The sequence below is a fragment of the Puntigrus tetrazona genome, chromosome 21, assembly GCF_018831695.1.
Source record: "Puntigrus tetrazona isolate hp1 chromosome 21, ASM1883169v1, whole genome shotgun sequence".
NCBI lineage: Eukaryota > Metazoa > Chordata > Actinopteri > Cypriniformes > Cyprinidae > Puntigrus > Puntigrus tetrazona.
In genome coordinates, this window is record NC_056719.1 from 5,466,447 (window position 1) to 5,482,218 (window position 15,772).

The 15,772-nt window shown below is 37.1% G+C and overlaps 2 protein-coding genes across 3 annotated transcripts; both read left to right on the plus strand.

Annotated features, from left to right (window-relative positions):
• Positions 1-67: 67 nt before the first annotated feature.
• Positions 68-7,963, plus strand: lifrb (LIF receptor subunit alpha b). Its single transcript, XM_043221227.1, has 18 exons — positions 68-585; positions 2,189-2,312; positions 2,933-3,117; positions 3,198-3,348; positions 3,443-3,697; positions 3,860-3,986; positions 4,351-4,475; positions 4,566-4,705; positions 4,816-4,969; positions 5,330-5,391; positions 5,489-5,699; positions 5,774-5,965; positions 6,099-6,200; positions 6,294-6,461; positions 6,569-6,676; positions 6,803-6,896; positions 6,983-7,046; positions 7,361-7,963. Exons 2-18 carry the CDS (start codon positions 2,252-2,254, stop codon positions 7,796-7,798), a joined length of 2,637 nt encoding a protein of 878 aa, XP_043077162.1. The 5' UTR covers positions 68-585; positions 2,189-2,251; the 3' UTR covers positions 7,799-7,963.
• An 824-nt stretch (positions 7,964-8,787) lies between these two features.
• On the plus strand, positions 8,788-15,335 carry ccdc61 (coiled-coil domain containing 61). Of its 2 annotated transcripts, none has more exons than XM_043221317.1 (13): positions 8,788-9,089; positions 9,646-9,810; positions 9,908-9,990; positions 10,665-10,825; positions 10,910-11,062; positions 11,556-11,757; positions 11,863-11,945; positions 12,029-12,252; positions 12,336-12,414; positions 12,696-12,902; positions 14,510-14,543; positions 14,624-14,690; positions 14,779-15,335. In XM_043221317.1, the coding sequence occupies exons 2-13, from the start codon at positions 9,663-9,665 to the stop codon at positions 14,871-14,873; spliced, it is 1,536 nt and encodes a 511-aa protein (XP_043077252.1). In that variant the 5' UTR covers positions 8,788-9,089; positions 9,646-9,662; the 3' UTR covers positions 14,874-15,335. The 2 variants fall into 2 exon arrangements, with proteins under 2 accessions (XP_043077252.1, XP_043077251.1); XM_043221316.1 differs by having other exon boundaries at positions 8,788-8,968.
• The last annotated feature ends 437 nt before the right edge of the window (positions 15,336-15,772 follow it).

Consider the following 15,772-nt stretch of genomic DNA (forward strand, 5'->3'; position numbering starts at 1 on the left):
TATTTTTCCTGCCTGAACCAGCTGCGCGAGGAAGAATTCCACAGAAAAACGTCCGCTGCTTTCCACAGAACAGCTGATCATTGTATAGCAATCCCCTCCCTGGCGTTTTTGCCTTTTTTGTGTCCGAAACGATACTGCCTTCATCTGCTAACATGACTGTAGTATTCCGATCTCTTCTAATAACAGTTTACCTCATCTCAATGCATACTGATTTCTCCAGTTAGCGACGACAGAGTAAAATTCAGTTTATTCCACATTCCTGTCTTACTTCCTGCCGAGCTCTCGCCTCTCGAGTAAAGTTGCGCCTTAGTGTACGCAGGGAAATGTCGATATTATAGCTTAACGTCTTCGAGACGGTGTCGGGGAATCGTTGTTAACGCGGCGGTTAATAAACCTGTTGTTCTCGATTCGCTTTCCAGTGATTATCTCGTAATTTCCCGCACGCTTCCACCAAGATCCTCCCACAACGCGTTCCTCCTCGCGCTCCAGCGTCGAGTCGATTCTGTCGCGCTCTGAAACTCAGCCCTGACAACTTTTAACAGCTTGTTGCTTTTGAGGCTTTAAGGCTGCCAGCACTTCACACAGGTGGGTGTTTGTAACTCTTTTTACTTTTAATGAAAGTGGGTCTTTGTGTAAAGTTGGTTATTATCGCAAATCAGTGTTCCTATAATAAGAGCGGTTGACGTGTTAACTAGCCGGATGTGTTTTATCGCGCGCTTGATTATCGACACGATTCAGGTGATTTATCGGTTCATAATCCATTCTTTTAAATGGTAAATACATTTTTAGAAAAAATATTGTTCGTGAAATGCCACTTGTAAAACATCTTTTTTTTATATAAAAACGCAGACTTTACTTTTCCAAGTCTTATGAGTAATGCATTATCTATGGAGTAACATGTAGATCTTTACACACAGATGCAGTCATTTAGCAGCTAAAAAGTCTTCTAAATAACTGAACTCCCAACAGAGTGGCAAAATATTAACTGTAAACTATTAAAATAACTGCCGAACAATACATATTATGTTAAGAAATAAATGCACGTGGTGTTTATAGGGTGTAAAAGAAAATATCCAGATGAAAATACTACATATAAAAAGAATATCGCTACAATATGTCCAGTCATATATGAAGTGATCTCTAAAATCAGAGCGCTTCAAATGAATGTGTGTGTTGATGTGGGGAAGAAGAAAAAAAAAAAAAAGCTTTCTTTTGTCAGTAATATTCACTGGTTCTCGGGCAAACATAGCGGAAGAGCATTAGATATTTTGGGCATTTGTTTAGAAGTATGTTCAGTCACGATCTGTGTTGTGTTTACCGTTTGCTCATTTACATAGCCACAGATCATAAATGATGATAATCTTATCTACAACAGACTACGAGAATCAAATTTCCAATAGCAATGCACCAATCATCAGGTTTGCTTCTTCTTGATGGCCTGATGAATTATATTATAGATTTTGGTCACACATTATATTAGGTGGCCTTAACTACTGTGTACTTGTGTCAAAAAATAAGTACAATACTAATTGTGGTCATATTGTAATGCGAAACACTTTTGATGCAATTCAGGTGGGATGCAGGTAAGTTTAGGAGCAGGTTGGGTTAATAAATGTGTAATTATAAGCGGCGTATAAATGTAAGTACAGAAATGAATTACAGATGTAATTACATAAAATATAAGTGCAATGTAGATACATGTATTCACGCAATAAGTGCATTGTACCAAATTATTAATTTAAGTAGTTAAGGCCACCTAATATAAAATGGGTCCTAGATTTTTATTAATTGCTTTGATTTATTTCTGGTCTTATGAGCAAAACATTTCATTTTTCAAAAGTCTTTTCATACTTCATGTCAGCAGTTTCTTCTCCAGAGTTTCTCCGTCAGAATAAAACAAATGTACTATTTATATATTTGAATCACAAATGGGTTGAAGGGTTAGTGTCAAAATAACATTTTTATTTAAAAAAGAAAGAAAGAAAAAGAAACTGGTTGGGCTGTGTTTCAGTGGGTATACGCATACTAAAGGTAATGCATTAGATTTTGTGTTGAATCATTTTCTCCTATCTCTGTGTCCTGTAAAATAAAACCCATTAGGGAAGAAAGATTACATGTTTCCATTTTTCCTACCTTATTAAGATGTTATTCAGCCACCGTTAATTGAGCCATTTTGCTTCCTTTGCAGATCTAAATTGCTAATGGAGAAACTGGTGAGCCATTACTTGTCCAGAATCTCCTGAGCTCTATCATGTCAGTCTGGCTTTTTTTTGCTTTGTTTTTTTCTCTGGCTGGCCAAACAGAACAGAATGGTGAGTCACGAATGCATTAAACTGTTGTTAAAATCTAAAATATTTTCACCCTTAAGCCATCCCAGATGAGTTTTGGTTCAGTCATCAGAACGGGTTTGGGGAAATGTTTCATTTGTTCACCGTTGGATGCTCTGCAGTGAATGGGTGCCGTCAGAAAAATTACGAAATACAAAAATACGAAAAGCTGCATGATGAACACATCCATCACATCTTTAACTTCCAATGAATCGTCTATCCATTGATTTTTCTAGTGAAGAAAAAAAATGTACACAGATTAAGCACTGTTTAAAAGCAAACAGCCTTAAATAGCCTTAAATCACGAACACGCATATTTTAATATAACATTAGTCGTTTGTAAAATTGTGATGTTTCTATCAGCTGTTAGGACTCTAGTTCTGATGGCACACATTCACTGCAGAGGATCCATTGATGAGCAAGTGATTTTAATTTAAATTTATCCAAAGAAACAAACGCACATATTATCTTAGATGGCCTGAGGATGAGTACATTTTCATAAAATATTCATTTTCAGATAGACATGAACTACTCCTTTAATAATACAATACTGTCTTTAGTTGAGACCATTGAGAGAAAAACTGATTTACTGTATGCATCAACAGGACACCCAATTCCTATAGGAGAGGTGGAAGTGTTTTTTGATGAACCCTATTGTGTACTTCCTGAATGTGGTGCATGGGTGTTGAACATTAAATGGAGAGATAAGTTTGCTGAAAATAATGAAACGTTGAAAGTTAAATACGACATAGAGGTCCTTCGTACTGAACAGATGAAGACTGTTCACTTTGTAAGTAACTTTTTTTTTTTTTTTACAAAAGCAATGGAAATATGTTTTAAGTCATTTTTAATGGCAAATAACTGTTTTAGGAAACTATAAATGTGATGGCAGACAAAACATCCTATTTTCATTGGAAATGGACTTCACCTATACCTCTGCAGTGCACTTCCCATTTAGTCAGACTTAGACGCTATATAGGGCACCGCACTGGTGAATGGATGCCATTATACTCACACAAAGGTTTGTAGCCACGGGTTGTTCTTATGCTTTTTGCACCTGTAATGCAAACGAGGAAGACAACTGAACAACAACTGTTTTGCCTATAAAATAACAGGAAAAGATCTAAACGCCGCAAAAACAACTCTCTATCCTGGCGAACAAGTTTTCAAGGTTGGGAGTAACATCACGTTCTGTTGCATTGTGGGAACAGATGAGGTTCCACTGAAGAACGATGAAAGATTTGAATTTCTAATTCGCATCAGCAACAGGACATACATCACAAAACCAGTTCCATTTGAAAGACCAGAAAAAGCCAACATACTTTGTGAGGTTGAGAAAAGCTATTCTGGCATTACAGTATTTATTGGCTGTAAGTATAAACACATCCTATATATAATAAGAACTCGTCTGTCTGGAAAGGATTTATTTGAATTAATCATAGGCGGCTGGACTTCATTTTCAATTCATTTCAGTTGATGATTAGTCAGAGCTTTTTAAATATTGAAGTGTTTCATTTCACTGGATGCTACAGATCCCCCAGATGACCAGAATCTTACATGTATAACAAGAGATCTCAAATCCGTGGAGTGTCACTGGGAAAGGGGTCGAGAAACCCATCTGACTGGTATAAAACAGACACGTTATGCTCTTAATGGAAGGTAACCACACAGCTATAACAGCAAAATTAATGTCTGTCTCAAAGGAGTAGTTCACCCAAAAATGAAAATTCTGTCATCATTTACTCAACCTCCAGTACTTTCAAACCTATAAGTATTTTTTTCCTTCTATGGAAGTCAATGGTGACCCAAAACAGCCTGATGTATACTCTTTTCAAACGATCATCCTTTATGCTCAGCAGAACAAAAAAAAAAATTCATAAAGGTTTGGAACTGCTCGAGGGTGAGTAAATGGTGACAGAATTTTTGAGTGAACTATTCCTTTGATGTACCGTGTGAATAATGCACGGTTGCTTTCATCATACTGGATTCAATTCTCTGATGCTACTTGTTTTGCTTTTGCCAGAGTTTGTTCATTTGGAAAATGTGTCATACATGCGGTGAAAAACCAGGAGACAAACTGGACCCTGGTTGCTGAAAATCCTGTAGGTGTGAAGACTCTCTCCGATACAGCTGACCCTACGCAGAGAGGTAAAACGTATTCGGAATATTTTATAAACATTGCGTGACCACAACACGTAATTGGAATTTAATCATCTGGGGGGCGGTTTTCTTGCACAGTATGGTTGAGAGCGCCCATGAGCAACATATCCCATGTTGCTAATGCAAGAAATGTCTCTCTTCGGTGGAGCTGGAACGAGGAAAACTACGCTACGTTTTGGATGATTTGTCAAGTGAAGCTCAGTGGAAGGATTTACAATGTTGGTGTCATCTGATTTTATCTTGCTTTAAAATTGATAAGCGTTCTCTTTTATCTGTGCACTTGCAAGCCGTTCTCACAAATGTCCAAACATTTTCATCTTTCTCAAAGACGACCTTCAGTGGAGAGGGACTTTCGTCAGCTGTCCTTATAAACCTGCAGCCCTCTGTTAAATACACAGCTCAAGTAAGATGTGGCTCTCATGAGCACTTCTACAAATGGGGCGACTGGAGTGAAATGACTAAGTTCTCCACTGAAGAGGACAGTAAGTATTCAGGAGACCAACATATACGAAATGTTGTGTCATTAAGATATTTTTTCTGATTTTCATTTTATATGTACTTTTGTGAGTGCGCTTTTAAACAACACTTTAATATCTGCCTTATTTTTAACATAAGAACAGCTGCTGTGTCTTTTAGTTATTTATCTGCTAATGAATCTGAGGTCTCGCACATTGAATGAAAATAGCTTGCTTCTGTGTTAAGAATTATTGAGTATTGAGTAACACAACTGCTGTCTATATATTTTTTTTCTGACCAACATGCAGTTTGCTTTCGGAAAGCATTGTTTTTTTTAAATAATCAGATGAGTAAGAGTGATTCAGCGACTAATAGTCTCTCTTCAGTTCCAGAAGCAGTAGATGTTTGGATTCATTATTCAGAACAAAACGCGTCTGTTTTGTGGAAGGTAAGAGCAGTTGGATTTTGCACTGCTATCTTTAGCATTTCTCTGCACCTTTTGTGGCTGCAGTCAAATAAAAATGGCTCCCTTTAATGTTTTAAAGCCTCTAAATGAACATCAAAGCCATGGGAAAATTACAGAGTATGAAATTACCATTGGAGACCCCAAACGTGAGAGCATAAAAATTGACAAAGAACAGCTGTGCTACAATATCACCTCCGGAAATGAAAGAAGTGATCGAATCATCAAAGTCTCTGCAAAAAACTCTGCTGGTCTTTCTCCTCCTTCTACCATCATTGTGCCAAGTTATCCTGGTGAGATTCTAAATGCTGTTTACATTTGTTGAAAAGGTTGTGTTTAAATTAAGTTTTTATCATTCTTTTCGCAGACAGTGAAGTCGATATAAGCTATATCAGTGGCGGTAATGGTGGCTTTGAAATGTCTTGGGAAGAATCCTCGTATTCTACTTGTGGCTACGTTGTTGAGTGGTTTCCAACATACAAAAAGAGGCAATGTGCTGTAGAATGGGAGAAGATCGCAGAATGTAACAGTGGTGTCTGCAACGCATGGAATCGATCCGGTCAGTTGCTCACATAACAATGAATCTGTTTTTGTTCTGATACCGAATTTGTGCATGATTCATCAGTGGTTCATTGAGCTGTGGTCATGTTTAGAAACTTAGGATGACGGCTATATTGTTCCATTTCTCGCAGGTATTTTTAAGCCAGGAGTGAGATACACCATCTCCCTCTATGCCTGCACAAAAGCTTCTCCAAAGCTTCTCAAGAGGAGTGAAGGTTATGCAACAGAGACAAGTAAGCGGACAAGATTCAATATTTAAAGAAAAGCTAACCCAAAAATGATGGCCTTGTCTTGCTTATGTTTCATTCTGCTATTTCTATTCTCAGAACCAGGGAAAGTTAAGAATTTAAAAGATGTACATAAAGGAAGAAATATTGAGCTCTCCTGGGCTGAAGTTCCCTTAGAACAGCAAAACGGCACCATACGAGGCTACAAGGTCATAATAATATTGCCTTCTGGTTCTCAAAAGATTATTAACACAACAGTGAACAAGGGTAAGTTTATTATCTAATTGACGTCCACTTTTTTTAAAAAAAAATATATATATGTATAATTACATTATAAATGGACTGACTTTCTGTTTTAATTTTACAAACCAAAGTTGAATTAGGTGAATTAGATCCAGGCTCCTATACCTTCTACGTTAGTGCCTTTACATCTGTAGGGAATGGTGACTACGTTGCACACGGAACAAACCTACAAAACCCCTGTAAGCATTTTGTTATATACTTTAATAATATTAAAGATAATTCATTACATTTATTACATTTAATAAGCAAATATAAATAGCATTGATTAAAATGTTGGTAACATTGTGCGTGGGATCCGTTTATAGCTGACCGGATGATTGCAGCCACTATTGTGGGTTGCAGTGCAGCAACTCTTGTCTTCATTGTCATCACATTCCTTTGCTACAGAAAACGGAAATGGTAATGGCAATTTGCCAGCATTTATCAAATCCCAGCATTTTCTGTTTTCAGCTGCAGTTAAAATGTCACTCTAAAAAATCCTTCAGGTTAAAGAAGCTGTTGTATCCAGATATTCCTGAACCAAAACTTGCAGGGAAATGGATCAAAAAGGTGTGTCATCAGCTTCCTTGTAACTGAGAACTTTCGTAACAGATGTTTTTATTGTAATTATTATAATCTGCATAGGTGAGTTGCAAGCCAATGCATGCTATGTTAAAGAGTATAATACAACAAACCATACACTTGTTTATAGCAATCATAACAAAATTCCTGACATAACCATATACTCAAAAACTATGCAAGACTAAATAAGTTATGACCCAAGCCAGAATAATTATAGTTCAACTGCAACACAGACACTTATTTTGTGTGGTGAATCATGTCTTAATAAATGCTTTTCTGCCATGTTTATTTGTTGTTTCCAGGGTATTTATTGCACCCAGATGACTGAGGGGTACATAAAGTGTGAGGTCCAAGAAGTCCACAGTTTAGAGCATCCTGCAATCTCAGAAAGTCTACATGGCCTTGACCTCATCAGCTCTAACTCCAAAGTGGTTCCTGCACAACATTTCTACCAGAACATGTCTGAATCTCGTGCTGATCTCTCGTACTGTCCTGTGGGTAAACTTACCTCAATTATTGAAAACCCTTCTTATAATATGACCATACCAGAACCAGTTGGTGTTGCTCAGATATCTGATCTTACACTGGAAATGCAGGATGATTACCTCCCAGCCCCTAACTTTGTTCAAAATAATTTTGTTGTCAAAGGCTCAGATGGCTATAAACCCCAGTCAACTTCTTCTACAGATGCATTTTTCGATGTAAATGCCAGTGAATTCATGCTACCTAAAAAAGTATAAGCCCCAGGCAACTTCTTCTAGAGATGCATTTTCCGATGTAAATGCCAGTGAATTCATGCTATTTAAAAAAGTACTGTACTGTTTTCTCTTCACTGTCTCTTGTAAAATAAGTAATGAAATGCATGTTTGTAAATACTGTGAGGAAAAATAAAAGCTGTGACCACCGAACTGTCTCTGTATATTGGCATTGAATTGTGCTATTTATTTGCATTTATTGGAAGACAAATATATTTACTACTTCCCCTAGTAAATTCCTAATTTCCCCTAGTAAATTCCTAATAAAGTGTTAACCACATGTGTTCATTTAACACAGGCTACTCTCGACAGCTTTGACTAGCATTATGCTCCAATCGTGCAATAGTTCCCTCTTGTGGCCTAAAACTACGATAAAATATGAAGACTAAAGGCCATGGTGAACAGTTATGAAGAATAAAGATCAAACAAGCGTACATATTGCAAATGATTTGATCGCTTTCTTATTAATAAACGGGAGATTGTACCTAAATACAATTCTGGTTGTGCTTACATGCATTAAAGTGTGCTTTACAGGTATTAACAACGTGTGGGTTTGACATTTTCCAGTAAACAATAATTCAAATATATGCAAAAACGTATTTTTTTATTATTAATATAAACCAAAAGAGTCTATGCATATAGACAGATTAAACATTCTTGACAATCAAATCTTTACTTTAAAACTGAAGAAATTACTAACTAAATGGCGTGTAATTTCATTAAAAAAGGGTAGTATGTGTCAAATAATTACATTAAAAAAATGCTTGACATGGTAAAATATATACACCGCGAAAGAAAGTTTAAACTGACGCCCCTAAAATCACTTTTATGGGCGTGAAAGCTTGCCTAAGGGCGTTGCAACAATGAAAAGCTTTCCTTTTGATTGACAGATAGAACAGCCAATAGAATACCAACATCTACACGAGTTGACCAATGTAAACAGTTGTGGGCGGGAGTTTTAAATTCCCGGTCATTGAGCCGCTGTTTTCAGTTGTTCGAGCTCAGTAACGAGTTTACCGAACATGCTTTCGATAAATTAATAGAGATTTGCATTTGTTTTCTATTTTTTTAAAAAAACCCATTTCATCGACGTTTTAAATGTAGAGTTTTAATCGAACAGCTCGTGCCTGCCTAACACATTTCCACCAATAACGGGTATGTTGCTAGCGTGCTAGTTGTGTTTGGTCTGAGATTCATCTATCGTAACAGTAACTTACCCACATTTATCATCACCATCTGTAATCTCATCTTCGTCTGTAGCACTCAAAACCATAACGTAAGATGTCTTTATTATTCATGCGATTGATTTTATAGTGTTATTGCGTTACTGTCCCTGCGTTGAAAGTCTTCTGGTAAATCTTCAGGTTTAGCAAACCTTCATCAATATTTAGCTGAGATGTTTGTTAGTTTGCATCTTATGCCGAGTACTGATTCGTGAATAAATTAGGTTACAGCCTCTGTTTATCTACAATACAGAAGAAATTCAGTCAAGTGTAAAGAAATAAGAGTCTCATTCATTGAAATGGTCCATGACCCAAATCCTGCTTGTGTCACGGCTGTGAAGAAGTTGACATTTGTAAAGGACAGCTCAGTGTGTGTTTGACACGAACAGCTCTAAAATAATCCCTGCAAACCTTCATAGCGAAAACTGTCTTTTTAAAGTGACTGTTCTGATCTGATAACACAGTTTGATTATTTTCAGGCTTTGTTTTCAATGCAAAGCACGTCTGTATATCTATCTTCAGTACTTGTCTATTTACGTGTAACATGGCTGTAATCGTGAAATGCATATTCCAGCTTGAACTGCATTGACCGTGCAATGATTTCTATAGGCTGCCAGTGGCAAGCGATGGAGGTTGGCACAGTTGTGCAAGAAGAAATGAAATTTCGGGGGGCTGAATTCGCTGTCAAGGTCGAGCTGGTGGAGCGGCTACTAATCGTAGAGATTTCAGATGTTGTTACAGCAGACCAGTGGAGAGGAGAGTTTGATCCTGCCTGTGAGTTGAGATTTTAAAGCAGACATATAGTTATTGCTTAAATGAAATGTTGTTTCATGTCATTACAACTTTTATTTCATTATTTTTTTGTAATTAGATATTGAAGACCTGACCCGGAAAACTGGGAATTTTAAACAGTTTCCAGTATTCTGCAGCATGCTTGAGTCTGCTGTCAACAAGGTGGGTCCAAAGAATAAAATCCATAAAAAGTCTATTTAATATGGAGTCTTTATTAAAGGCAATAACCAGGGCTGCATACTTTGGGATTAAAATAGCACCTCTATATTTATTTTTTATTTTATCTATTCATTTTTCTTATTTGTTTCTGCAGCTGCACATTTTAGACTTATTACATATCAGTATGACTATAAAATATTAAGAATAATTATTGTTGTTATTATTATTATTATTATTATTATTATTATTATTATTCCTGTATTACTAAATAAAATTAATAAATATAAAATAAATGTTGTAATATTTCAATGCAAAATAATATCAGTACAGTTTAGGAAAAATTATAATTACTAGAATAATTTTTACAGCTGTAAAATGTTAACATTCTTAATTTTCAAATGAAGAAAAGCTGCTTGTTTGTTGGTATATTTTCAATCTTCAATGATATTGATAGATATTGATATCTTTAATGTCCACGCTTTATGCAAATTAGAGTTCAAGCAACAGATATGCACTGCATATTTGTTTATTATATTTATTTTCTTTGATCAATTTTGCATTTTCAGGTGTATTTTGATTAATTTGTACTTTATTAATACAAGAAAAAACATAACAAAGTGATTAACCAGTCTTTTATGTTAATATCTAAATATATTTTTCTTAAATGTCTTTTGCAGTCCAGTGAATCAGTGACCCTTGACCTCTTGACCTATTCCGACCTCGAGCTTCTGCGGAACAGAAAGGCAGGTGTCGTTGGCCGACCTCGTGCTCAGCCACAGTCTCCTGCCCTCAGCGCTAAACGATACCTCATCCTCATCTACACTGTGGAGTTTGACAGGTCTGTGTAGTTTTGATTACTCTGTCTGTTTGAATCGGCTCTTAAATGGGTCCGTTTTTTTAAAAAAAAGTTTTATTTTTGTAGGATACATTATCCACTTCCACTTCCATATCTGGGCAAACCTGATCCTGCAGAGCTTCAAAAAGAGATCAGAGCTCTGAGGGGCGAGCTGAAAACACTGGGGCTGAGAGGAGACTACAAAGTGTCTGACCAAGAAACACGCAAGCTCCGTGCAGAGTCAGTCTTTCCTAATCAAATATGTTGCTGATATCATTTTCAATTCACTTTTTGCACACCTGTTTAGTTGCTGGCAGGTGCACAGGAGAGTCAACACAGTAGAAGAACGAAAAATCTTATACGTTGCTGTATCTTGTGAATTTTCTTAAAGGGATGGTTCACCCCAAAATAAAATATGTTCATCTTTAGAACACAAATTTAAGATATTTCAAAGAAAAAAATAATAAAGACTTAGTATGCATTAATAATGTCCTTTAATGCACTTACTACCCTTGCTGTCTATAGAGGGTCAGAAAGCTCTTGGATTTCACCAAAATATCTTAATTTGTATTATGAAGATGATCTGGGTTTGTAACAACATAATAGTAAGTAATTAATGACAGTTTTCATTTTTAAGTGAACTATCGCTTTAATTATTCATGTCATAATATTTTGCCCACAATGAGTAAAAAGTGAATGTTGTTTTTACATGTTTTTCCTTCTGTTTTATCAGGTTGGCTTTGGCGAGAGATGAAAAGGAAGCCTTAGCCAAGGCTCTGGATCATCTACAGATGGTGGGGCCTGGTTCCGCTCCTGGGTCTCGTGGGCTTAGAGAGGCAGTGCGCAGCCTGGAAGAACAGCTGTTGAAGGAAAGGGCAAAAAGCCAGCGCTCTGCAAGCAAGAGGAGCCAAGAACAGCGCCTCCTTCTGGAACAGGTGCATCTAAGCAAATTAGTGTTGTGTAGCCATGAGGCTGACAATGTAAACACTTGTACATAGTTATGCACCCACTTAACTGTTCAGTTTCACTCGTGTTGGTAGTTGGAGGAACTCAAAGCATCAGAACGGGCTTTACGGATACGTGTTAAAAGTCTGACCACTGAGCTGGCCTTGTTGCGACGCGGGTGAGCTTAATACCTGATTACATTCATTGTATACGTTTACATTTTTTGAGCAAATGTTAATCTTATTCTTCCTATTTTGACAGTCGAGCGACTCCAGTCATGTCTGGCCGAAGTAGTCTCAGAGGTGATGGAGAAGTTCATCGGTCTTTATCCAGAGAGCGCAGTCTGACCCGTGTGGGGGTAAGAGCGCGCTCGGGGTCGAGGGAGAGGATGGAGGACAGGACTCGGAGATCAGAGGAGAGAATTAGGAGGGCAGACTCTTCAGGGTCTCGAAATTGCATCACAAGACCCTCGCCATCTCCAACAGGTGAAATCTGTGAAGACATGATCTTCATGATCACAGGCAGAGGCCCTGTTTTTACTAAATGTTTTGTTTTCTCATGATGTCAGGGTCGCGGGTGCCTCGGTTTGACCCTACGGCCTACATTCAAGATCGACAACGTCGCCAAAAAGAGGCCGAGATAAAGAAGTAAGACACTTTCCCCTTTTGATCTTCAAGTTCTTATCTGTTCTTTTGCTCTTCTACCGTTTTGTTTTACTTTGAAAAGTGTAAACTATATGCTATTTTGGTCCGTTGCATGAATTTATTTTCTCAAACCGTTGATCCCTCACCAGTTCTGGCATGAGTCTGATAAGAGAATGAGAGTCTTCTGTTTGACTTGTTTTAATCTGGTAGAATTTATTTGTAGGCAGCTGGACTCATTTCCTGCTTCCACAGATATACATGAAGTCTGCTTTTATTCCCAACAGTCAGAGGAAGATTAGAAGGGACATGTTGGCTTCACCGTCTCTGATGGAAAGAGGCCGTTCACGCTCCAGGGAGCCTGTTCCTCAGCTGATGAGAGCAGGAAGCGCTGGCAGGGGGAGGAGTGTGTCTGTGGAGAGCAGGAGGAGTCGGTGCTCTTCAGAAGGATCAGTAGCTGAGTTTGAGGAGCTTGCTAAGCCTCTAAATAGCAGGCAAGTCAATAAACAAAACAGGTGTGTTATCCAAGCACTGGCCAGGTTAAATGTGATGTCAGCTGGCTGGATAACAAGGTTTTGATGAGCATATACAGTGGTGTAAAAGTGTTGCCCCCTTTAATTTTTATTTATTAAAACATGTCACTTTCAGCTCAAACAAAATTTAAATGTCAAAGATAAAAGTAAACAACATGCAGCTTTTAAATTAAGCTTTTTATTATAAACGGGAAGCAAAATCTAAACCCACGTGGCCCTGCGTGAAAAGGTGTTTGGCCCCTAACTAGTTGGGCCACACTTAGCCACGACTGCAATCATGCATTTGCAATAACTTGCAAGGAGTCTGTTAAAGTGCTGTGGAGGGATTTTAGACCACTCATCATTGCAGAATTGTTGTAATTCAGCTGCATTGGAGGGTTTAAGCACGAACCGCCTTTAAGGTCATGCCACAGCGTCTCAATAGGATTCAGGTCAGGACTTTGACTAGGCCACTCCAGAGTCTTCATTTTTGTTTTTCTTCAGCCATTCAGAGGTGAGCGCTGACCTTAACTGAGGTATGTGACGCCTGCAGTTCTTTGGATGTTGTGGGGGTCTTTTGTGACTCCTTGGATGACACGTTTCTGTGCTCTTGGGGTAATTTTGGTCAGCCACTGTTCCATGTTTTTGTCATTTGTGGTCAATGACTCTCACTGTGGTTCACCAGAGTCCCAAAGCTTTAAAAAAAAAAAGTTTTATTTTTTTTTTTTTTTTTTTTTTTAAACCATATCCAGACTGACGGATTGTAATTACTTTCTCTCTCATTTGTTCCAAAATTTCAACATCACTATCAACCCGTGTAGCTTTTGAGGATCTTTTGGTGTACTTCATTTTGTCAGGCAGGTCCTATTTAAGTGATTTGTTGATTGCAAACAGGTGAGGCAGTAATCAGTTCTGGGTGTGGCCAGAGAAATTGAATTCAGGTGGGACAAACCACAGTTACCATGTGGGTTTGGATTTTGTTCATTTCTTAATTTAAAAACTGTATGTTGTGTTTACTTGTCATCTTTGATTTTAATATTTACATTTGTTTGGTCTGAAACATTAAAGTGTGATGCATACAAAAAAGCCCCAAAAAATCAGGAAGGGGGTCAGCACTTTTTCTCACTACTGTACTTTTACAGCATTTTTGCAGTTTGCCTATAATATTATATTAGGTTCACGAGCATTTTCTACCCACTATTTGAAAATGCATTTAAATCTGGCCTGTTCACTTTTATTCAAAAAATATATTACAACATAATAATGTATTTCCTGGAAGAATCCTTACATTTATTATGGTTTTCACAAAACTTAAGCAACACAATTGTTGTCAACATTTGATTATAAAATCAACATATTAGAATGATCATGTGACACTGAAGACTGGAGTAATGGCTGCTGATTCATGTGTTAATAGTTGATACATTGTTATATTGTTAAACTCTTTTACGGTTTTGATTAAATAAACATTGCCTTGATGACCGTAAGCAACTGTAAATAACAAAATAGAATTTTCTGTTGATTTAGCTAATTAACTTTTTAACTGATATTATTGTTGTTATTTATATGTATTGGTTTGTTTTTTGCAGAGGAAGGAAACTGGCATACAATGGTCCAGCTGTGGTAAGTAAAACATTAGGTTGTTTAGCGTCTGAAAAATATTAGATCTCAGATCATTATAATCATTTATTTTCCCTATGTAGGCCAGAGGACGCCACATAAACAAAAAGCCAATGTGTAGCACCCCAGCCCAGAGGATGAGAGGGGCAGGTACCACATAATTTCAGTTTGATTTATTATTAATGAGTCTGTAACCAATAGCGTATACATGCAAGTCAACTTTATTTTTCCTACTCAGACACATCTATTGAGACGGGTGCTGACCTGTCAGAGATTGACGCTCGACTCCAGGCCCTGCAGGACTACATGCGGGATCTTGACACTGGACGTTAATCTCGGTGGATTCAACTGTTGATCTAGGCTTTTTGCACAAAGACTGAAAACTTGGACAATCATTTCTTTTAAACACTGTGTACAGATGTGTCTGTATCGTAGTCATTCATACTAATGAGACTTTGTTTCCTTTACCCCAAATGTAACTTTTGGGCTTGACTCAAAATGCAGTTACAGTGGTTTTGTGAAGGGGGTTCTTGAGACCGTTGCCATATCAGACTTGAAGTAAACCAGAAGTGTCCCAAAGTATGACCTCAGGATATACCATTTTTAACACATTCCTGTGTACATTTTTATTAATTAGTGTTTGTTTGGCCATTGTTATTTTGTTTTGGGGTTTTTTTAATATGTGTTAGTGTCTGTTTTATGTCCATTTTAGATGCTCTCATATTTTGTTGTCGTGAGAAACTGAAAAACAAAGCTTTTTTTCTATATACATACATAAAAGGATTTTGCAGTACATGTCCATTCTTCACAGATACTCTGGAATTATATCACTGACCATAATGTGATATTATTATTTTTATTTTATTTTTTTTATTATACAGGTTATTGTTCCCATACGTAAACTGATAAAGCATGGCATTAGCAACACTACAGTTATAGATTTCATTCCAAGGTACTGATGAAGTTGCTTAGTAAGCATCTGCCAAATGCATAAATGTACACGCTGCAGAAACAATGTCTTTTGGCATATAACGTTGCTTCACTTGTGGCCATTTAATAATTTTTGCCATTTCTCACAAAGTCTGTGTCCCTTATTTTTAATGTGACCCCTGCAAAATCTTGTATGCAGAAAATCAAATGAATTAAATTTGTCTTTAATTGTAATGAGGCCATAATTTTAAAAGCTTTCTAGATACATAAAATAACACGATTATCTATAGATTATATAATTA